The following is a 24,805-nucleotide window of genomic DNA, read 5'->3' on the forward strand; positions in this document are numbered from 1 at the left end:
GATCATATTCAGGAGGTTTTTGGGATTTTTTTTTTGTTCATTTGAATAATTTTTCATGTTTTAGTACAACAGGTAAGACATAACATTCCAGATACTGATATTTCTCGTTGCTACAAGTGTTCTTGGTGCTAAGGGTCAAAGCAAGCTTGTAACACATCATAATTCTTAAGCTTTTTGGTTTGTTTCAGGGTAAAGAATTTGGAAGAAAAAAAAAAAGAAGTGTATCATAATGAAACTCTGAGAAGGCAACTATGTCTATAAGCCTAAAGATCTTCTGGTGAGATCAATTTCCCATTCCATATTCTATAATATAGATGTCTTGTGATTGCTGTGTGAATTTTTGTATAGTACTGTTCATATACTTATGTTAGGTGATCCTACATAACCTTCATCCATTACTTAGTGGATATTTATAAAGATATCAAAGAATATTTTTGGCTTTGTTTTAGTTCAGACCTGCTTATCTGAAAGTGCTAAATGACTAACTGCAGCAAAATCTTTCAGACATAGATAAAAGATAATGATCTTTGCTGGTTGCTAATATATTTGCTACTCAAGTGGCAACCTTCCCAGTCGGGATCAACTGTAGTAGCAAGGTCAGGTTGGAGGATTTCTGAAAGATGTCACCAATCAGTTGACCTAGTTAACAGATTCTTACAGAACCTCATAGCACCAGTAGAGCATTTGAGCTCTGTGGCAGTGACAGTGAGAGAACTTCTGAAAAGGTGTGAATAACCACGGATAGGAATCATGGCTAAAATGGATGTTGAATGTGTTGCAGTTTTTTTTTCTCCTGATAGCCATACAAGTCTAATTCTTGAGCTCACAGCATTGTGTAGTTATTTTCAGTCATTCAAAATGCATTTAAAATTATACTATGCATTATTTACTAGATTAGTAAACACTGAGTGTTTGAATAGATGTTTGCCTGTATCAAGCAATTCAAGTATGTAAATATTTTCATTGCAAGCATAGAAGAGTAGGAAAACATACACTAGTAGTAGGAAACATACACTACTTCCCTATGTGTAGTGTATGTTTTTCACATACACTACACATAGGGAAGACTTGTAAAGGGTTTTGGTCCAGAGAAGTAACTACAGTTTTATACCAGATGAAGGAGAAGTATCTTCTAGCATTGTATCTCGAAAAAGTCAAATGTACCTGAATTTAACCTAATGTTCCTTGTCAGGAAGCCAGAATTAACAAATTCCACAACTGTTCTTGCAGATAGGTTTGTGAAACCTGACTTCATGTACTAAAGTCAATATTTGTTTCAAAGTCCAAAGACCACCTGTACTGTAAACATCTATGAAACACTGCAGCAAAAACTCTTGGGTAATAGCTGTTTAAATGCATCAGTCTTTTTCCTAAGATACTGAGGAAATCCTGATGGTTTACACTGATAATGTCACAAGATACGGTAAAGCAGAAGATCCTACAGAACCCAAGCTGCTGGAAGCCAGCTGAAGCTCTCTAGCCAAATTGATATAAAGATCTCTGGCTGTAATGGGGTTTAGTCTGGGCAGGTGATCAGACCTGTCATTCGCAGTAAAGAGCCCTAACTACTCCCACAGAAAGAAACTGTGGCTGCCTGTGGCTCTCATGTGTGATCACACCCCGTGCAATTGAAATTAAGGTTGTGCTTTGTTACATGTCAGATGACAGTCTTTCCCTAGCCAAACAACTGACCATAGCAGCTGGAAAAAACATCCAGTAAAATATATAGATAACTTTTTGTAAGGTTTAAGGGAGATAATTTCTAATTGAAGACTTTTCCATACCTGTCTAAGGCATAATTTTAACAATGAATGGGTGAATTTACTACATTTACTATGGTGGCTTATGGGTAAAATGCTAAATATGTATGTTGTACACTGCTACATTTGCAAACTGAAACTTTTAATTGTGTGAGGTGAGTATGGAACAGGGCTGCATTTTCTCCCTTCTACCCTCTCATCATTTGGGAAGGATACAAAGAACTTGTGATTCTGTTGTAATAGGCCTTCACATAAGCATGTAACACAAACAAAAGCTTGTGCATTGCTCTACAGAGCTTACAACTTAAACAGGAAAATTGCCAAAGACTAAAGGCAGAACTAATTTTATACCAGTATGGTTTAACGCTGTTTAAATGAAGCAATAGTAACCAATCAGCAAATGGAATACTTTAAACTTTAACTAATCTAGCTATTTTTGCACCATTTTTGGTACAACAAGGGTTATTTATGAAAAATGATTAGAAAAAGACTTCTAAATTTATCGTTATCTTGGGATTGAGACATGAACTGCTAGTACTTTTATTAGGTGAATAAATAGAAAATTAATTTGTATTCATTTCTGCTAATTTAAAGAAATAATTCTCCCAATGAAATTAACACCAAGATATATTTTAATAAAAGCCCAATTTAACCCCAGTGTAGCTTTAATTATTTCCTAAGAAACTAAAAGTTGCCACTTCATGTATAAAGGCCTGACACATATTATTTTATAACATGGCCATGAACAACCTCTTCAAGTTGGTCCTGCTTTGAGCAGAAGGTTGGAGTAGAGACTGTCCAGCTTTAAACACTGTGATTCAGTGAGGCATTGGAATAGAGAATTTGAGGTCAAACAGATACAAAAAGGACAAGCACAGGGCAGAGAAGCAAAATTATTCTCTGATATTGGTAATGGAAGAACCTGGAAACACTTCTTAGGTAATGGCAGGGATGGCAGCTGGGAGATGCAACACAGGACCTCTCTGAGGCTGATGTTACTGTGGAGTGAGTTACATAGAATACACAACAAGAAATTGCTCTGACTGGAATTGGTATTTACTCAAAAATTCATAAAAGCCCTCCAGAATGAAAGGGCTGAATTGCTCATGGTCATGTGCAGGAGGTCCCATAGCCCAGTCTGGAGAAGGTGAAAGGTGAGATGAAGGAATAAGTGCTGGGTGATAGACACCCATCTCAGGGCACACACTACCTTCTTTCCTGCTACAATCACAACCTTTTTTTTTTCTGCTCTGCAGTATTTATTTTACCCCGAATGTTTATGTGCCAGTGAAATCTACACCTGCGTGTTTGGGAGGCCTTGAGTCACTCTCATTTTCAAATAATACTAGATAGAGGCAAGAGTTTTGAAGCAGGTGGGAAGCAAGTTTTGAATTCCCCATGTTCAAACTCTATTGCTTTGATCAGGTTTGTCATTCTTCATGCAAAGGAAATAAACACATCTTAATAAACCTTCCTTATGTTAACTCTAAAAATAAACCAAAACAACCACTTCCCCCTAACCAAAATGCAGAGGCTAAGTCAATGCTTTTCACCAACCAGCCAAAAAGCCCTAGAGGATATTCCCATGAGGCTTGCAAAATTTATTGCTCATTTTCAATAGGAAAAAAAGATGGACTGCAGTAATTCCTTGAAAACACATTATTTGTCTAATCCAAGCTACTAATAGTAAACAGCAAAAATGAAACTAGTATTAAAGTTGTTTTTGTAGGCACCTGAAAAACTGTTTCCACAGGCATTAGATAGGAGTAAATTCCTTGCATGAAGTGAAAATAAAATAGCCAAGTAAGAAATTTAAATTATTGGCCTGTTAAACAATTAACTTGGTAAAATTATATGTGAAGATAAAGGTGAGAGAACAAAACAGAAGTATTTAGGAAAACATTTTCCTACGTGTTATTTGTATCCATGAAGTATTCCTGTGTATTGCTACACTTAAACATGTTTTGGTTCTTTAGTGTAGTGGAATTGTAATTTTAAGTTATTGTAGTAAAAGTGTGTGATCTCTACATATCAAGTCATTATCTTTAACATGTGAAAGCTGTGATGAGAGAGAGAATTGCACAGCTTAAGAAATGGTCTTCCCATAACTGATTCTAGTAATGCAGAATTCTTCCAAGCTATTGATACAGTCCTCACTCAAAAGAAATCACCAGAAAGTTACCATGGTGGGTGAAGCTGTAGGAAGGAAGGAGCCTGTACTGCTTGCTAGGAAAACTTGATTTTTCTGCAGCTGAAGTGAGGATGCCTAAGTCTTAGAGATACCTGCTTTCTTTGCCTGTCTGCTGTCCTAGTGTTTGTCTGTCATTTATTACCTCAAACTTGTTTCTCACTTCTACTGATGTCATTCACCCATGTACGCTCCATTTTCAGTGGTTTATAACCTGAATGGGATATAAGTAGTGACAAGAAGGGAGATGGGAATGCACAAGTAAAAGGAGAAAAAAAAACAAGAAGAAAAGGAAAATGTGTTTTGACTAAATGGATATAAGCAAGACAAAATGAGGGAAGAGGAGAAAGGCAAATAAATGTAGAAAAGGAGAAAATGAGCAAGTAAAACAATTTGAATGAAAATGAGAGGTCTAGGGTCAAGACAATTTATCACTCATCTTTCTAGAGAATCACCACCATCAATAGAAATGATTCATAACAGTTTCTGTCTGTTAAATCTTGTCCACTGATTTCCAGGGCTCTCTCAAGGCTGTGATAAATCTCTGCCTCTGGTAAGTCTTTGTTATATGAGGTAGAAGAGGGGTCGTCTTGCAGAACTGCTATGAGTAAAAGCAGCAAAACTATAGGATGGTGCCAAATATGAAGACTCTTAAAGTCAATAGAAAGACTTACATTGCTATTCCAATTGAAATGGTGGTTTCAATTGACATTATAGACAATACAGAGAAATACAGAGGGCTGGTGCTGTTTTTACATCAGGTTTTTTCCTGTCTTTAGCCTCATTTCAAAGCACAGTAGTCATACTGATTTGGAAGATTTTATCAATAGGTATCTTCTGAGCAAAGATCATAGAATATGGTCAAAAGATAATACAATGATGGGCAATACATGAATTATAAAGAGATTCACAGAGAAACTTCATTAGGACTCAATTCAGGTGAGTATGGCAATAAAGTTAATAGAAAATTTGGAATCCTGTTACATTGAGTGATGAGTCATTATCAATAAAATGGAATAAGGAAAAATGCTGATACCAATCATTCTCTTAGTGTCCTCCTTTTTTTTTTTCCTCATGGACAGGACTGCTATGCCAAAAAGACATGATGGTAAAGCACTATCTTACCTTTTTACAAATATTTAAAAAGTCAAATTGTCTGGGAAGAGAAGCCAAATTAAACATTACATAATCCTACAATGTTTAGCATTGGTCGTAGATGTCCTAGAAGAGAACATGCTGAGGTGCTTCATGGCCATAAAGCAAATGTATTGCTCTTGATAGTAAAAGCACAGCTGGAAGAAGCTCAAATTGGAGGTTTTACACAAGTTAATGTGAAATGCAGCTGGCAGCATTTCTGGAGTACTAGTACCAGAGAAACTTTTTAATGAAGGGTGACCTCCAAAGGTCACAAGGACCAATGCATTTAACTAAACAGAAGCAAGTGCAAAAAGAAGTGTGAAAGCAAAGTATACAATGGTCCTGCAAACTCATTCCTCATGTATGTCAATACTTGTTCTCTTCAGCATTTTGAGAGCTTGTAGGTTTTTTCATTTTTACACGTGATAAAAGGATTGTGTGAGAGTCCTGCATTCTGCTGAAGTGTTACCTTAAAACCATGAATGCCAATTCCCAAACTACACTTTCTCTCCTTAAGTGGCACTGAAAACCAAGAAAAAGCAAAACCAGAAGCAAGAGATGTAGAACTCACAGGCTAATGGTAATCAGTCTTGTCTGCTTTTGTTGGATGATTGTTTGTAGAATCAGAAAGAGAATGCTTAATACACACAAAATTATTTTTTGCTTCATCCATTCCCTTTGTGTCTTTTGGTGCCTCCATAAGGAAGAAGAAGAAGACATTTGCATTTAAGAATGAGCATTTATCAATGATGTTATTTTACTTTAAAAGTTAATATAATTTTTGAATGTTACAGATTAACTAGGTTTAATATGGTTAGTTACTCTTTGGTCTTTTTTTTTTTTTACAAATTCTATTTTTCTGGGTAATGTTAATGTGTACTTTATTCAGGCTGGGGTAGTATCTTCATGTCAGTGGGTTGACCACAGTTTACTCCAGAGAATCTGTGCCTCATAATGTGTATCTGATGTGTGTATTTGTGGAATTTTTTAAGTGCAACCAGTGCTCATCATTCCATAAGATGAATTCTGTACAATAGAAAACCAAGGAAGAGTATTTGAAATGAACAATTCCATGTCGATGATTATTAGAGAGGGGCCAATGCTGCAGCAGATTACTGGTGAACATTCACAGGCATTGGTTATTGTTTTCGGGAATGTAGGCAGAAAGTGAAAATTCTGAGTTCTTACATAAATATGTAGCAGTGAGAAATTTGAATCCAAGGATCCATCTTGGGAATTTTTTTAATAATGGTATGAATAATAATAGTAATAATAATGACTAAGGTTTGAAGTAAACTAAGTTTTTTAACTGAATAGTGATATGGAAATAATTTTTTTCATAGACCAATGCTTTGGGCAGAGATTGAGACTATAATGGTTTCTGTAAAGGAAATAAGGAAAATTACACCTACTTAAAATGGTACATTAGTGGTGGGCATTTTGTGGATCTGTCCCATGGGTATATTTACTTGTTTTTTATATACTCACTTCAAGACACAAATACCCACTAAATGCTCTCTGCCTTCATGCCTGACATACCATCAGCATATTCCAGACATGAGCCATTTGACTAGAGGAAATTCTCTGCAGCAGAACTCATCACTGAGCTCTGAGATGTGGCAGTTATTGCATTTATAAGGGTTATGGAATGTGGTGTGGGAATATGATACAAAAGTATAATTGAAATGGACCTGTATTAATAGAAGAAAGAACAGTGGAAAAGAAAAGCAAAGGCTGAAGAGCAGGCTCTGTGTAGCAGACTGTGAAGCAGCCGTGGTGCTAGATCTTATCAGATGTTTTGTCTCTCAAATGCGCACGAGAAATGAATGAAAATTAAAAAAATGATTCATGAGAGAATTCTAGTTTTCTAGAGATGAAAAAGTAAAAGGAAAATACGGTTATATGACGCAGAGCAAACTTCTTCTAGTCCTTTATTAGGAAGGATGCGAGTTTACACATTTTGTATCTATCCCTGCAGAACCACAACACGGAGTTGGTAGTACACCACAGATCCCAGAATCAGGGGAGAGCCAAAGAGAAAAGCAGCTGACCTGAACTGTCACTAGCACTCTTGCGTTACTTCACGCTCAGTGGAGCTGCTAAGATAACCAATCTTGCACAGGCTGAATCCAGAGTGTTTCCAAGAACTGAGTTAATTAGTGAAGTATCCTCAAGTTAACTAACTCCCCTGCCAAGAAATGGGCTCTTCCATTTTCCTCACATGATTATCTGGGCACTTTCACTTTTCCATATATAGGAGCAGCTCAGGGACTGACAGATCAGGCTAGGTAGGGATACACATTCAGGCACATGCATACTCCTTACATGCAGGCACGGATGCAAGCACATGCTGCTTTCACACACTGAAATTCAAGTTAGCCCAAGAGGTAATAAGTGAAGACAGCAATAGTCCTGCTGCTAAAGAGCCTTCTTAAACAGAAGGCACTGAAGGTAGAGCTCTCCAGCCACCGTTTGCAGTAATCCATCAGGAGCAGCATCACAGCCATGAACGGGCCGGTGGATGGTTTATGTGATTACACGCTTGATGATGAAGGGGCTTTCATGTTCACGTCGGAGTCCGTGGGAGAAGGACATCCAGGTAAGGAGCCAGCTCTGGTAAAAGTCTAAAAAGTGTAATATTTTTATTTGAGGTATTTTAAAAGCCTGAAGAAGAATTCACCTAGTGTTAATCTTACTAGAGAAGTTATTTTTCACAGAGTGCTTTTTCTACTTTATTTCTAGTGGACTTTGTCCATACAGACTGTAGAACTGCTATAACTAGAGTGCTTCCAACAGGAGTTTATGTGCTTTTGCAGGGTGTGTGTTCAGCTGAGGAAGGCAGTGAGGTTTATGGGTGCTGCTCCTTCCTTTTCATCTACATTTCTTTCAGTATTCCTCTGGAGACACTACTGTATCTCTAACAGGCTCAAGTTTCCCATATGGGTGAGAATGCATAGCTTGCTTCTCAAGTTCCAGATCTTTATGGGTCCTGTGAAACTGTCCTGCACATATGGAGTGGTCTAAGACTGTCACCTATGTCAGGAATATCCCTAAGCAGTCTATCTTAGAGCCTTTTTTTAGTGGTCCCAGCAGCTGTACATGGCAAAGCCACCAATTTGCCCCCTGCCTCCCACCCCTTTCCATCATCTGATGCAATATATGGAATTGCTTAAGCAAATAGTGGACAGTTATTTGCTAAACTTTATGTATGGTCAGCAGAGATTAGTTCAATTTTATTGAAAACAAATATTCATCCACCATAAACATACACCTTATGTCAACAGCAACTGTTCCCTCAAGTGAGGCCAGGGGACAATGGGCTATTTGAGGTCCTGAAAAGTGTATTTGTTTTAGAAGCTAATTTGGTGGCCTGTGCTTTTTGCTGTAATAAGGCTTTTCAGGTCTGTATTCATGTTCTGTGAGTAAATCATAAATGGGTGGAATGATGTTATAGCAGAGGATAAAAAGGTCAGCAATGAGAACTTGATGTCTATAGTTTGATACTCTTCTAGATGAACTTATTACTGCAGATCAAATCCATGGATGATGCAATTGAGTACCTCTCCATCAATGTGAAGGCAACTACATCAGGTTAAACCAGTTGGGGTTCTTTCTGATGTAACACAGTCAGAAAATGACAGCCACGTTTTGTTCTTGGAACCTATGTCCCACGTCAAATTTATATGTATTTGCATCCAGTGTCTGTAGTGCTATGTAGTTTCATGGGAAATATCACATAATACAGTGTGGTAATTTTACATGGATAACGTTATTTCCAAAGCCAACTGGTCACAAGTTATGCTGCTCTAATCATTGTTTTTTAATCATTTTGGGGCAAAAATAGGGAAATCTCAGAGCAGAGAGAGTTCAACTAAGTCTCCAGATTTAGCTTTGTCCCTTGGTTTGTATTCTTACCACTCCTCTCTTTATCTTGGTTCTTGTTTTAGAATTTGGCCACTTTTTTAGTTCTTACATTCCCTCCTTTATTTCCAAACCCTCTATTGGGCCTTTCTTTGAAGCCCCCTGAATTTTATTTTTCTCCGGTGCTGAAATCCTCGGCAGGCCCTTGAGAAACACAGTTACCACTTGGATATCCCTGCAGCTTCTCTTGCCTGGCAGAGCTTGCTGGGTCTCTGGGTAGTATGAGCTACAAAGTACCAACCTGGGATGTTTATTTTGGAGTGAGTGGAAACTGAAATTTACCTGGGTGTTTTCAAGGCTGTGATGCTTTCTTAAACAGCCTAGATCTTCACTTAGGGTAATGAAAACCCCAATGCCTATGGCAAAGGGAAGATCGAGATTCCAGATCAAAGGAGGACAGGCTGGCAGTAACTCTGGGTTGTCCTGCAAATTCTTTTCCTGAGCATCAGCATTGGATCTGAATCATCTCAGTGACAGCTCTGGCTCCTGACAGCAAATTGATCACCCCTACATCATGCCCAAGCCCCCCTTTTTCCCCTCTGTGGTTTTGCACAGGAGGTGTAGACATGCCATTAGGATTTTATCACCCAGGAAAATCTTGGCTATTTCTTAAAATGAGGCCCAGTGCCTGAGGCTGTAGTTGGGCTTCTGATGTTATCTGTAGCAATAGAATTTTATTGTGAGTTTTGATTTCCTCTGTTTATACAAAATGGATAATTTGCGTGTTCTTGATTATTTCTGTTCCGTATGTAATAGTATAATTTTGCTAGAGGGCATTATGTGAAGTAAAGATCCTGAACCAGATCTTTGTCTGGTGGAAATTTGAATTGTTCTGATTGTATTAGCTGAGTATTGAATGCTTTAATGGAGACCTTCTTAATGCACAAAGCAGGAGAAATTACATGCTTATTTATTTGAGTGTACAGAGAGCTGTATCTGTGCAATGCCTGGAGCTGGGTGTCACTGAGAAGTCTGGATTCCATAGAAGCAAGGAACAGCTGTCAATAATTGACCTACAGGTATCACCTGGGCTCCCCAAAGACATAGAATCCTGTTTGTGCCATCTTCTCACTCCAGATTCTTCAAAATCCCTTGGCCATAACACTTGGGAATTCCTTTCAGATCTTTAATCATTTAGTGGTGTAAATTCCAAACTCTCTGAAGACTTACACATGACTTCTTCCTTTCAATATAACAATAAAAGCACACAGACAGAAGCATGAAAAGGATAACTCTTTATTTTGGTCTCTATTTTGTCAATGCTCCATCTTCCTTAGCCCTGTAGTGTCTGTCATGCTGCACAGGCTTCATGGTGCTTTGAAAAGCATGGTGTGTTTCTGTGCCCCACAATGTCTTACAGATGTCACACCACCAAGGAGTAATTCCCTCCCCTAGCTGGTGTGGCTTCAGGTGGAACTGGCTGCAAACTGGCTGCCATTCAGTTTTCCAGAAAGTACTAAGGAATCTCTTTAAAAATACATGACAAAACATCTTCTAAAAGCACCCTCAGGTTTTCAACCATACTAAAAGCATGTGTTTATCTTGTAGATATTCACAGGAAAAAAATAATGAAGGAAAAAAACCCAGAAAATGCAGATCTGTCCAGCATGTCTTAGATATAAGATTATATCTATTTAATGATGTGCATGATACTTCAGTAAACTGTGCATTGAACAAGGAGAACAGCTGTAAAAGACAGTTGGACACTGCTTTCTAGTGGAAGTCTTTTGTAGGAAAGCTGATTTTTTTAATTAAATGCTTATGATAAGTATCTGCATTTCTTCCCTCTTTTTTTTTTGGTTGGGTTTTTTCTTTGGGGGGGTTATTTTGGGGTTTTTTTGGAGTTTTTTTGTTTGGTTGGGGTTATTTTTGTTGTTGTTGTTTTTGGGGTTTTGTTTGTTTTTTTAGCGGAAAACTGAGAATTGCTCTGTTTGCCATATTTTGAATATAAAAATTCACACTCTGGTTTAATTTTTTTCTGTTGATAAAAATTACTTATCATTAAAAGTACTGAATTTAATGTTGATGATTACAGGTTTTGAAGAAAACCAACCTTGGCATTCCAAATGTTCAATGTTTATTATATTTACTACACCATCAAAGCCAGAAGTGTGGCTGTACCACTTCATTGTGCTTTGTGGAGCTTTTTTGAATAAAACTTTCAGGTTTTACTGCTGTTCATTTTTTTTTTTTGCTCTCTGTGTGGTGAGTCTGTGAAACTGAATTCCTGTGAAGTTCTGAGAACTTTTGTTAGGCTCATACATACTCTAGATTCATGTAACAAACTTATGTCTAACTACCTGGAAAACTGGGAAGTTTCTTCTAATTATCAGAGATCACCTTTGTTGTTGAACACCTCCTTTACTTCCTGGGATTTTGAGTAGGGTTTACCATCAGCCTCCCCAGACTCATTTTATGGTTAGCAAAAGCTGTTTCATGGCCTGTTGGCATCTCTGCCATAAGGCTGGGCCTGTGGGATGGCTGGATTTCATGAAAAGAGTCCTGGCTATCTAACACTTCCCTGCTCAGTCATTTCAGATACTCCTTTTGCAATATTCGTTCTATTGGATAGTAATTCATGACATGAAGGTATGCATGGACTGAATTCTGCCCTACTAAATGGGTTTTTTAAGATTGTATTGTCTCACCATAGGTGTTCCATTATGCTTTCCCTGTTTCTAAAAAAGAAGGCAAAAGAAAAAGGAAAAAAAAAAGAGTCAAACTTAACCTCTCACATTTAGCAGATAATAAGAGAAATGGGCCAGCTGAGATGAGAAATTTAAATAACATAATGGAGGGTGCACAAAGCCTGCTAAGCATTGCTAAAAATAGAATGGCTGGTTTTATTTTACACCAGAGACCTTTACTAATAGACATGCCTTTAATGCATTAATCAGCCAATCATCCAGCTGGATTTCTCTTTCTTGTCTTGATAGATATATCTGCATCTGGATTTGGATCTGATATGACATGTATTATCAAACTGATTTGCCCCAGACTATTTTAATGTAAAGGTGTGCTCCAAGTATAGTAAATCAAATTATTCTAATCTGTTATTTTAGTTTATTAGGGTATCACCCTAATAGATGTTAATGATCAGAAGGGTTCTTCTCCAAAGTATAATCTGATCTGACCTTCATATATAGATAGTAATATTTCATGCAAGAGTTCTTCAAAAAAGCTAGTAAATGGCAGTTGTATTTCATTCCTACCTTTTAAGAAGATACCCAGTTTTCACAGACTTTTGAAGGATAAGGAATCCTGCATGACTCTAAATCTTTTCAGATTTTCCTTTTTGAATCTTTATCTGTCTCTTAACTTTCATTTATGAACTGTAGTTACATTTTTTCCCATTAGAAAAAAAACCCCAAACCCCTTTTCTCTCAGCACAGTATTTTTAGGTTCTTAGGGACTGGAATCTCAGTGCCTATAGGGGTTTCCACTGTCAGGCTGCTTTTCCTTCAATCTTTCAGAACCAGATTGAGTTTGATTGACTTCATCCTGTAAGATAGACTTATCTGATGTAGGGCATTTTTATTCTATCCTAAACATTCCCACAGCTCCTTAACACCCTTCTAGAGTGTTTTGGCAAGAATGCATACAATAATATCCCTATGTGGGCCATACAGGGAACTTAGGCATGTGGGACAGTGGCATCTAATGCAGGTGAGACATGCTTCATGTGGAGCAAGGACAGCAATAAAAGTTGGTCATTGAAACTCTGGGAGGTGCAAAAAAGACTACACAGCAGTCCCTGTCACTACAGTTTGCTGCTGGGTATTGGACCTGCACTAAGAAAACTATTTTATCCCCAGTTACTCTGTTGTCTCACCCAGGTAATAAATTGCATATTGTTGTCAATATTTATTGCTTTTATGCTTGAAAATGTGGATATATTTCTTTATAAAATTAAAACTTTGAAGAGAGCAAGCAAAGATACATTTTAATCACTCCAGCCACCTTTGTACCCAGGTTTGCTAAACAGGATTCAGTTAGATATCTAATTAAATTACAAGTCTGATTCCTGTTTGGTAATAATTGTCCCAAATTTAGTAATCCATGTATGGTTCTTGCAGGGCTGAAAGTTCCAATGCAGCCTACATTTGCTAGTTGTCTTTTGTGTTTATTCTTTTTATGTTGAAATGGTGTGATGGGAGTTAATACGGGAGATAAAGAGTGTCAGAATCACATTAGTTCTCCAGTCCTTGATTTGTCTCTCTTAGCTAAATGTACACCTTCTTCATGAAAATAAGTGAGAATTTATTTTGACTTGAGCTTAAGTGTATTAAAAGCCTCTAATGACAGACTCTTACAAAATATTGCTTTCCAACAGATTGTGTTGCACACAGCAAGGCAGGAGATTAATTTGTTTTGCTACACAGCTTATTATGTCAAAATCTAAAAGCAGTACTAGACCTTTTTTAAAATAAAAAATTAAATTATGTAAGAAAATGAACCATTTTCGTGTGGAAGAGATTGCTGTGGGTGCTGCCCTTTTGTGTCCATTAGATTAGCCAGATTATTTGATTAAGATTCAATATTTGTTTTAAAGATTAGAAAAGAAAGAAAGAAAAAGATATTATTATGAAAAACTTCAGCTGAAACCTTTGTATTTGGCATGTAACTAAAAGTTTACCTCAGGCAAACTTCAGCTGGTAACCCTTCTTTGCTCCTGTGTGTGTGTTCCCTCTGCTGCCTTAGGTGGTTTGCAGGGATTATTAATAGGTGACATTGCCAGATGGTAGGAAGCAGTGACAAATAGCAACCCAAACCCCAGCCCTCCACTGAGCTGTGCATTATCTCTATTAATCTAAACACTTTCTCAGGCTTTACCACCAGTGTAGGTCAGGTACATTACAACTTTCTGTTGGGGTGGAGGAAGTTGTGGTGGAACATCGCCATTCCATCAGAGCACCACTGCTTTGCAGAGCTGGTGGTCCTAGAGAAGGAGAAAGCTGCCAGCAAAACCTCTTAACCTCTCAGATTATTCTGTGCATTACACACTTGTTTCACATCCAAGTGCAGAAAACTACAGATAAAGTTCTAGTTAGTTCACACCAATAGGTAAATGCCCCACTGTGTCTGCTGAGTTTACTTGAGGGATGTTTAATGTGTCTTTCAATACAGCTACCTTAAATATGCCAGCAATAAGCAATAAAATAATTCCTTTCTGAAATACCACTGAAAGTGATGCAAACAGCCCGTGTTTCATATTGAGTGCCGTGGTTTTGAGTCACAGCTTTGATGTCTTGCAGATAAAATCTGTGATCAAATCAGCGATGCTGTGCTAGACGCCCATCTCAAACAGGACCCGAATGCCAAGGTTGCTTGTGGTGAGTTGATATTGCTTTGCTTTAAGCCATCACACTGTCACATTCTTTTTTTAGGATGTTTGCAAAGACCTAGCTTGTTTCACTCTCAAAAAATGACATAAGATTTTCAGTTTTCAAAAGGAGAATGAGAAGAAGCAGTAAAAGTTTTTGTAAAGACTGAAGAGCAAACAGGTTGTAGAAGAGTAGAGCCATTGATTTTGTGTGTGGACTGAATTGTCCTGGAAGGAACAGGTTTGCATATCACTGAATCATACTTGGTGCTGTGACTTTCCCATTTGTAAATTGGATATATTAGTTTTTTCCTTGCTTTCAGACAGATGGTGAATATGTAAAGAATTTTTTATAGATGGAGTTACAATGCTAAAAATATGGATAGAAAGGATTTACACTGTATACATCCAGTAGATCTCTCAAAATCAGCATCATCACAAACACAGTTCTTTGTCTTAGTGGCTGGCTTATTCTGCTATTGTACTCCTGTTCTCATCTCTCTTTTCAGAGACAGTGTGTAAGACAGGAATGGTGTTGCTCTGTGGGGAGATCACTTCTCGTGCTATTGTGGATTACCAGCGAGTTGTCCGAGATGCAATTAGACACATTGGCTATGATGATTCAGCTAAAGGTTGGTGGAAAAACTCATGAAATCGTGGAACAGCAAGCAATAGGCAACTGCAAAACAGGACTGTCACCACTTACACACAGGGGCTTTAGCAAGCCTGATACAAACTGAATGTGCTCTGTGAAAGCTGCTTACATGGTGCTACATGATACATTTTCTGGCTTTACCCCAGTAAGTATAAACCTTTTATTAGTTAAAACTGAATTTGGAGTAGGCAGACTATACTTTGAACTGTGGTATTTGGCCACAATAGTTAACAGCAATTTGAACCATAGAACTTACCACTCCTCCAAACTTGCAGGAACTTGACTCTTGGTTTTTCATTTGGCAAGCTGGTTGTTGCACCTTGGTGCAAAAGAGAGAGAAGAAACGTAGTTCATTTCATTATACCTTTGTATTTTTGTACTGCAGTAGCATTTGGACTTCCCAGGTGTAAAGGTGGTTGTCACTGCAGGGTGCTTTGTCAGCTCTGAGTATCTCCTTTTACACTCAGCAGTGTGTTGTCCAGACCTAGGTTGTGAGATGCAAATGATAAAAAACACAAAATGCTCTGTGCACCAGACACCTTTCACTTTCTGATTTGCATGTGTCTGTTTATACATAGTATCTGTTTTTTTATACATCATATCTGTTTATACATAGTATCTGTTTCTACATAGTAGAAATATTCCAAGTATTCTGTTAGAGTGAAGTGTATCTTTTAAGAGCTTTTGGTTTACAAGTTGTTTACTGCAGTCCTTTGATTGCAATTGAATTTGCAGGAGCTTGTGGTGGGAGAATATTACAGCAGCTCAGTTGCAGGTTGCCTGCACTGTCACACAACAGCAGTGCTTCCAGAACACAGAAGCAAATCTAGGAGGTGATAAATCTCCTTTTTATCCAAACTGTCGACAGTGATGAGGGGAGATTCGGTGACCCAGTAAAAAACAATCCCTAGAAGTAAAAAAAGAACCCTAAACCAAGAAATTATGTACAGAAATATAGTTTTCTTCTCTACATAGCCTACTGAAAAGAGAGTGAAGAGCATTCAAGTGGATCATATGCATATGGACACATATATATGTTGTATTGGCTGAACATGAGTTTGGTCAGCAGCTATCAGTAGCTACAGTTCTAGGAAAGGTTGGATTTGGAGAGAAGCAAGTTACTATTAATATACCTAGGAACAGGTGGGAAATTTTGCCACAATCTTCTGTAAGTCTTTCAAATTCTTTTTAAAACCTTACTTTTGCTCTTGGAAAGTCATGTAAATTCCCATTTCCAGATTTGTTGTGAGACCTGAATCTGGTGTTTTTCTGTTTGTGGTTCATGCAAAGTCCCATGAGAGATTTGAATAGGGACACTGCTTTGTATGTATTACAAATAATGTGGAGAAAGCAGAATCTTCAGTTGCTGAAAAACTCAACTTCTGGGAATTCATGTAGAGAACTTCATTAGTATTCATTTGGGTGAGGCTCATAATCTGTGTTGGCTTGGCACAGGGAGTCAGTGCAAGAAAAAATAACCTGTAACAAGCAAGAAGGGCAACCCTGTATGATCCACTCCATCCAGAAAAGGTTTCAAGTGGGGTATTGACAAAAATTTTACTAAAGAATAGCAGTTTGGTTTTGAGCTCTGAATATGGTATCCTTCAGAATAAAAATTTTGTCCTCTGGTTCCAGGTTACTTTCCTTAATTGTGACAGAAAAAGTTAATTCACTGCTATTTTTTTTCCCTAATAGGCTTTGACTACAAGACTTGTAATGTTTTAGTGGCACTGGAACAGCAGTCACCTGATATTGCCCAAGGTGTTCATCTACACAGGAATGAAGAAGATGTTGGTGCTGGAGATCAGGTAGACATAGCATCACATCTAAAACACCAAAGCTGTTCTAATGGAAAAAGTTTACTCCATCTTAATGCCCTATTTTTTATGTCAAAACCCATCAAAGTATTTCCACACTTTCCTTTACCCCAGAATAAACCCCATAATTTTACTAAAACAGTTGGAAGTTCCTTGAGGGCAGGCTTTTGTTTTAGAACTCCAAACAAATCAGGAGAGCTCTGGCAGTTTGTAGTGGCTGAGGAGGTTCCCTTTAGAACTCAGCAAAGGCTTTTTGCTTATGTATTTCATGGTTTTGTTTTGTAGTTTTAGGTTCATCAAACCATTCATCTTGCAGCCAGACATGCCATATAACATAGAATAAACAAAGGAACTTTTCACATTCAAAGAGCTGTTGAGATTTTGTGCAGCAAAAAATTAGGTGATGTTTTACCCGACCTCAGCATTAGTACAATAAATACCAGAGTACATTTAGTTCTCACTTATTCCCAGAGGCAGCTCTTGTATTAGGTGCTCCATGTAATTAAGCCTGTCCAAACTGCATTTCTCTGAGCTAAGGAACACATGTAGGCATTTATGGTGTGTTCCCAAGAGAGAGATTCTAACAGAAAAACTGCATAATGTGACTGATGCCATATGAGTTAATTCAACATTAACTAGTTATCATTAGAAGTAATATCTAGTTTATACAAGTGCTGTTGAGAACTGTAAGTGCAAGTATCAGAGTTCAGGAGCCAAGCTAATATTGTTAAAAAATCCCCCTTGAGGACTAAATTAAAATGATTTTCTGCTGTCATGGGGACATAATACTACATAACAGGAAAAGAGATATGACTTTCTTTGACACTTTGATGGCCTCGCTTTCCATTTGATCAAAGTGCCTTCCTGTCTTTCCCCTGCCCCCCAACAACCTACACTGGATGAGGAGAAAGAAAATGCTGCTAATTCTATTTAGCAAATGTTAATCTGATACAGGGAACATGACAGAATTATAAAAGTAGTGTATAACAGTATGAATATAATATATAACAGTAGAAGCTGTGACTCTGAGCATGTGGCATTGGAAAATCTGAGGCAGGTGCCTTAAACTGTTTGAAGGGTATGTCCTTCATGGAGTGCTCACACCCCATTCCACTGAAATTTCATATGTGAGGTGCAGTAAGTATAAGTGTGTCTGTATTCATACATAAAAGTCTCTGGAACATTTCCAGGCTACTGAAAACATCTTTCCCATGACAGAATAGTCCTGAAATATTTTCTCCAGCAGATTTTTTTTTTTTTTCCTATGACAGAACCTATTGGGGTTTTTTTGCAGATATGTCTTCATTTTTGTTCAAGTATCTAGCTCAACATGTAAGCCTTCAGGCTAGTGAAAAAATTCTAGGAACATGGTCTGCTTTTCATTACACTATAACGTGTTGGAGCCTGATCTGAGTTTTGGCTTCTTGCACTGTGATTAAAACAGTAGAAAGTAAACCTGAGGATACTGCTCACTCTTTGCTTCAGATGGTTCTGGTGCCTTTAACAGTGATTAAAGTATGTTCTTTCCTCCTGCAGGGTTTGATGTTTGGTTATGCAACAGATGAGACAGAAGAATGCATGCCCCTGACAATTATTCTTGCTCATAAACTGAACGCCAGGTTAGCAGAGCTGAGGCGTAACGGAGAACTCCCTTGGCTGAGGCCTGACTCTAAGACACAGGTAAATACTGCAGGGGATTGTCCAGAACAATGGAACCAGCACCTTTCCTTTCCAGAAATACTGAATTATTTTTGGAGACAGCAGTTGATGTGTTTCAGCCTATCAGGACAACCTACAAGGAGCAGATAAAGCTTTTCCACTGCTTGTGACATTGTCTCTTCAGCTGTTGGAAAATGGTTAACGGGTCTCAGAGCATTCCACCATCTGCCACTGAAGGGACATTTAGCCCTTCAGAACTGAAGTGGTTTGTGCTTGTTGGAAAAGTGACATCCAAAGGATTTACTTGTGTTTAGGGCTTCAGGCTGACATTTTCAAGATGCAGTAGGAACAAAAATTTCTGAGGCTTGAGGGTTTTGAAGGAAATCCTACCTGAAAGACATATTTTGGATGATTTCAGATGATTTCGTAGAGAATCAATGGGTTCTTATTGAGTTGGGGTTTTTTCTTTTTCTTTTTCTTTTTCTTTTTCTTTTTCTTTTTCTTTTTCTTTTTCTTTTTCTTTTTCTTTTTCTTTTTCTTTTTCTTTTTCTTTTTCTTTTTCTTTTTCTTTTTTTCTTTTTTCTTTAGCATAGCAAAAATTCAGTGAGGAAATAAGAAATAGGCTTCATTGGCATCACTGTGAGCAGTGCTCACTCTAACGTCAGTAGTGATTTTGCTACAGTTTAGCTTTTGGAACAGGCAGGATGACATTTGATGGGTACCACAGACAGACTTACAGCAGCTCTGTTGTTTTCCCCCGCTGTCCCTGTGTCCCCCAGGTGACAGTTCAGTACATCCAGAAGAATGGGGCGGTGATCCCCGTGCGTGTTCACACCATTGTGATCTCGGTGCAGCACGATGAGACCATTTCTCTGGAGAACATGCGCCGGACCCTGAAGGAACGCGTGATCCAAGTTGTTGTCCCTGCCAAATACTTGGATGACAAAACTGTTTATCACCTTCAGCCCAGTGGACGTTTTGTTATTGGAGGGCCTCAGGTTTGTGTTGTTGTGTTATTTTGGTGGTCTTGCGAGGTTGCTTTTCACTGCTATTCACTTTCTTCAGTGCTCAGGTTTTGGCATGTCTGTCCCAGGTTAAGGAGCTCCTCCACTTTTCCTGATGTGGGAGAAGGGCCCAGGGTTTCACGTGTCCTATGCCAAAGTAACCTTTGAGGGCCTGGTGATACTGTACATGTGTTGTGACCAGGCAGGCAAGTCTGCATCCAATCTTCCATTGCATGTAGAGTGTACAGGCCAGTTCTGGGTTTTCTCAAACCCTCTGGGGACCAACTCTGAGTGACACCTGCAGTCTTTCCTCATGGGAAGCACCTCTTACAGAGAGATGGACAAGAGAAGCTTCACTTCTCTTACAGTGAACCTGCTTTTCAGATCTGCATAGCTCTCACTGTTCTGTCTGACACCAGTAGAGCTGAAGGTGTTCATCTGTCCTGAAAGTCAGCCCCAATAAGGCTTCTTCTGGTGAGAAAATAAATGTTCCTCTTACTTTTAGGCAGTGCAGGAGATGGGATTCATAATTTTATCCTGTTCTCACCAAAGTCAGGAAGAACTTCCACTCTCTGTAGGACCAGCAATTCTGAGATTTAGTTTTTGAAAACAAATTTAACATTATGAATGTTTTCATCTTCAGATGCCTTCAGAACTATCACAACAAAACTTCAAAGCTCCTTCCTGAAACTAGGTTCAATTTTACAACAAATCCAAGTAGACAGTGTTTTCCCTTTGTTTTACAAATTCTTTCACTTACCAGAATTTTCTAGAATTATTTCTAAGGCACTCTTTTTTATATTAGTGCTATGTAACAGGTAGGAAGATGTTTAGATTTTTCACTGTAATTATTGATTCTAAAAAAATGTATTTCTATGCAGTTGAATGGGTTGTATCACTGTAACTTTGTGTATCATTGACATCCTAGACTATGCACAAAAGGAGAGTCAAACTTGAGCTGTAATTTAGAGTGAATGAACCAAGGCAGCAATCATAGCTAAACAAAAAAAGAAGGCTAGACATAGAAAAATTTTTATGTGTGCAGTGAACTGCACCCATTAAAAATGTAAATCTTTCAGATGTGTACTGAACTGCATCCATTTAAAAATGTACTATAGTTACAAGTGATAAGCCAGCCAGGTATTCCTTGCTGCTCTTGTGCTGGAGCTGTGTTGCATATGTTTGCACATGCACAGTGTCCATTTACAGCTGTTTAAACCTGGGCTAAGTTTACTCAGTATGGGTCAATCTGCCTGTGTGTCCATGACCTTCCAACTGCTATCATCACTTGTGCAATTTACAATGTCATTGCAGCATAGAAATAACTATTTCTGCTCTTGACTTCAACAGCTTTAGCTTTCTGCTTATTTCTCAGAAGAGTGTTACTCAGTTTTATTTTTAACAAAGCTACAGGAGGCTGTCTTACCTCAAGCTCAATTCATCTAAGGATGATACATATATTTCACTTGAGATTTTCATCTTATGTTTTTGAGTGTGGTGGGACCTTGAATTTGGGCTATGGTAAAATGAGTAGGTTTGCTGCTGTCATTGTTTCCCTACCAGCAGTACCTGCTGGTGTGATGAGGACAGACCCTACAGCTCATCACAGCAATGACTTCCACACACATTACAAGTGCATTTGTACTTGTTCAGCACCTTTGAAACAAGGGGCGTTTTTTTGGCCTTTCACGTGTCCATTTATTCTTCCTCTCACTCACTTCTGCAGCCAAGACATGGTGGCATGCAAGGTGTTCCCATTGCAACTGTCTGCACCATCAAAACTTGAGGTTTGAGGCAAGCAGAAAAACCCAAGGACAGGATCCTTTAATACATGCTCAGCTATCTAAAATCCAGATTTATGTCTCAGTGCTTTCTTAGCAGAATGGAACAAACAGTGCCAAAGGTTTACTTCTATATGCACAGTCTTTCTAAGAAAAAACTTTGACTCCCCACTTGTGTTTGCCATGCAAACATTCCAGCAGTTAAATTTTAGTGACATGATGTTCTGAGGCAAAGAATTTCAAATCTCCCTGCACAGGTGGCAACGAAATTTAAAATTTGAACGTTTTCTTTCACACCAGAAAGCTTAAGGATTTAGTAAATTGCAGGGGTTGGACAATTAGTCTGGTGCTGATCAGCTCACCCAGATCAAATGAAACTATGTAGTACTTGTGAGGATCAGTCAGCATAGCTGTAGGCCACCAGAATATTATCTGTGCTTCCTTATTTAATAATTGAGAATATTCATCTATAAGTATCTGTTCTTAGAAATAAGTAATCCTTTCTCAATTACCTATGACTGCCTAGTACTCCATATCCATTGTGTACAGTTCAAATTAGACTATAAATATTTTGGGGTTGGAAATGCAGTTTTTAGTACATATATGACAGTCTCTGATACTGCACTGGCAGTGCTGGGTGCCAATGTCCGTGTAACCATCTGTAAAGGTACCACTGACATACCTTTGACTGTAAATAAAAAAGAATCTACTATTTAATATTCACACAATTTGTGATTTTGACTAAAATATACAAATGCCTGGATTTAAAAAAAAAATAAAATTTTAAACAGTATGAAATCTCTCAATAGTTCCTTTATGGCACATAATGTTTTAGCAATATCCCATAATAGGTTTGAATACTTAGTAGGTAACTTCTAAACCAAAGCTTCCATATTTACAATTAAAACAGGCAGTGCATGCTGTAGTTATCTGAGTGTAAGCCTGTTTGCTTGATTAACCAAACAAATTTGTGAATGGCTTATCTTGAGAATCTGGCTTTAAAGAGCAATTACAGCCACTGTTGTGCCTTGGTGAGACAAATTCATTCCTTCAGCTACCCCAGCACTGCCTGTGTGGTCAACCTACACTGGTTACTGCAGTGTTCTGGGGAATGCCTAGCCTTGTTTGAGACTGAATGGGTGTGAAATGGTCACTTTCTGTCCCTGGTGCAGGGTGATGCTGGTGTCACTGGCAGGAAGATCATCGTGGACACGTACGGCGGCTGGGGCGCGCACGGCGGCGGGGCCTTCTCTGGCAAAGACTACACCAAGGTGGACAGGTCGGCCGCCTACGCTGCCCGCTGGGTGGCCAAGTCCCTGGTGAAAGCTGGGCTCTGCCGCCGCGTTCTGGTTCAGGTATGGTTTGCCAAGGGTGTTGCTTCGCTCCAAACCATTTTCCCTTTTTAGATTTTCTTTTGAGTGCCCATGGTACGAGCCGCTGTAGCAGAAGTGGTGTTGCTGATGGTTTTTTGGAGAAAGGAAGATTTGATGCTTGGTTCAAGCCCACTGTAATGTCACTAATAATCAGCTGGCTTCTTAAAACTGGAACTTTGCATTTAGGTTTTTGGCTATTTTATTGGCTATTTTTATGGATATTTGTTGAGCCCTCAACCCTCTGACACTCACTGTCATTGAAATGAGCATGAAGTGACTGCATAATGGGGGAGAAAGTAGTCCAGAGGCCTTAGCATTTTCTCTTCTTTGTTTCTACAAATACAGATTGTGCAAATATGGGAAGCGAGGGAGAGGCCTTAGTTTTCATAAGATGATTCATAAATTAATGCTTTCACTGCTGCCCACTGTTGCCCCGAGGTGCTGTGTTTATTGGCTGACTAAGGTACCTTTTCCCCACAGGTTTCTTATGCCATTGGGGTTGCTCATCCACTGTCTATTTCACTGTTCACTTACGGAACTTCCCACAAAACAGAGAAAGAGCTGCTGGACATTGTGCACAAAAACTTTGATCTTCGGCCTGGAGTCATTGTCAGGTAAAGAAACACACAGAAAGGAAAATATCCCAGTAGTTTCACCCAAGAAATGATTTCTTGCAAAATCTTCAGCTGTTACTGAAGGTTTGGCCTTCTATAGTATATGGAAGTCAAATAAAACAACTCTTTCATTCCAAGAACTTTAAGTTACTTTGCTCTGATAAAAAGGTATCTCTTAGTTTACCAAAGGAATTTAAGGTTATTTCATCTTTTCCATTACAATTAATAATTCTTAATAAGAAGGCGTTTTCCTGTAGCCCTAAGTTAAAGACATTACAGACATTTAAGTAGTGTTGTCACTTTAATTGTCTCCATTGAACGTGTTCATTGATATGCTTGCATCCCCAGAATATGCTTGCTTGTCTAAGGGGGTGGCATGGATATCAACATCAGGATTTTAATAGTAATTATCATGAAGTATCTTAATATGAAATTTTTTTCTTTCTTTTTATTATACAAACAGGGATCTGGATTTAAAAAAGCCCATTTACCAGAAGACTGCATGTTATGGTCACTTTGGAAGACAGGAATTCTCATGGGAAGTGCCTAAAAAACTCGTGTTTTGACCTTAGTGACATGTCACCTTTTAAAACCAGAAAGGAAGACCACTAATGACGAGGATGCTTCTGAAAATCAAATTTGACAGCTTTATATGCAACATAAGGAATTTTAGATTTTAAAAGGAAAGAAAGAAAAGGTTATTTTCTTGGAAATTGATTTTTTTTAACCCTCAGTGTCTTTCATTATCTAAGATATAATGGACAGAGTCTGTTTTTTTAATCAGCATAAGACAGCAAAATATAGTTTACTTTTAACTGCTGCTCTGTTGGTTCTTTGGATAAAGACAAAGTGTGACTCAGGTACTAAAACCAAAAGCTGAACCTCAAACCTTTGATGGGCAAAGGTGAAGATAACTTTCCCAACTCTGACTAAGGATCAGCAGATCTGTTGCTTCTGATTAGACAATGGGAAATTCTGGGGTCCAATTTCCTTACTGGAGTTAGCAATGCATACAATGGGGGCTGCTTTGGTGGGAGAAGGCTGAATAGCACCTAACAGTATCTTTGCCTCTTTTATAAAAGATGTTAACATATGTGTAATATTTAAATCACCTTCAGTGCATATGTGCTGTTACTGTCGCATTTCAATTACCTGTGTTTTTGAAACACAAGTGCTCTCCTGTGACACAACAATCATAGAATAAAAAGCTTTTTCCTGCCATGTATGTAAAGGTGTATCTTTTTCTATGGTTTTTTAATGCTGCTGTAAAATGGTCCATCTCAACTCAGCTGCTTCTACTCTTGTAGGAATTTAGTTTACCAAAATAATTAAATTTGATTTTGAAATTGTTATGTGCATTTCCCTGTTAATACGTGTATGATCACTCTTTAGTCCCTGTGACTAATGGAAATTCAGTGAATAAGTATTAGATTTTTATTTGTAACTCTTAGGTTTGTGCTAGACAGTATTTTTTCATCATTTTTGCTCCCAAGCACCAGGTTTATTTCACACCTTAATGTGTTCGATATAGGCTGGGAATAAAATATAGCTGAAAGAAAGAACTTTAGAACTT

The 24,805-nt window shown here is 38.2% G+C and overlaps 1 protein-coding gene across 2 annotated transcripts; it reads left to right on the top strand.

Annotated features, from left to right (window-relative positions):
- The first annotated feature begins 188 nt into the window (after window positions 1–188).
- Window positions 189–24,551, top strand: MAT1A (methionine adenosyltransferase 1A). 2 transcript variants are annotated; one of them, XM_064430270.1, is made up of 10 exons: window positions 209–277; window positions 4,467–7,684; window positions 14,262–14,339; window positions 14,839–14,961; window positions 16,680–16,792; window positions 18,338–18,481; window positions 19,240–19,458; window positions 22,418–22,600; window positions 23,099–23,232; window positions 23,696–24,549. In XM_064430270.1, the coding sequence occupies exons 2-10, from the start codon at window positions 7,591–7,593 to the stop codon at window positions 23,796–23,798; spliced, it is 1,191 nt and encodes a 396-aa protein (XP_064286340.1). In that variant the 5' UTR covers window positions 209–277; window positions 4,467–7,590; the 3' UTR covers window positions 23,799–24,549. The 2 variants fall into 2 exon arrangements, with proteins under 2 accessions (XP_064286342.1, XP_064286340.1); XM_064430272.1 differs by lacking the exon at window positions 4,467–7,684 and having other exon boundaries at window positions 189–277; window positions 23,696–24,551.
- Window positions 24,552–24,805: the final 254 nt, after the last annotated feature.

This window comes from Passer domesticus, chromosome 8 (assembly GCF_036417665.1).
Source record: "Passer domesticus isolate bPasDom1 chromosome 8, bPasDom1.hap1, whole genome shotgun sequence".
Classification (NCBI taxonomy): Eukaryota; Metazoa; Chordata; class Aves; order Passeriformes; family Passeridae; genus Passer; species Passer domesticus.

Coding starts and splice junctions, on each gene's coding strand:
- MAT1A (XM_064430270.1), top strand. CDS start 7,591: ATGAACGGGCCGGTGGATGGTTTATGTGATTACACGCTTGATGATGAA. Junction 14,340..14,838: donor GAATGCCAAGGTTGCTTGTG/GTGAGTTGATAT, acceptor CTCTCTTTTCAG/AGACAGTGTGTAAGACAGGA. Junction 14,962..16,679: donor CTATGATGATTCAGCTAAAG/GTTGGTGGAAAA, acceptor TTTCCCTAATAG/GCTTTGACTACAAGACTTGT.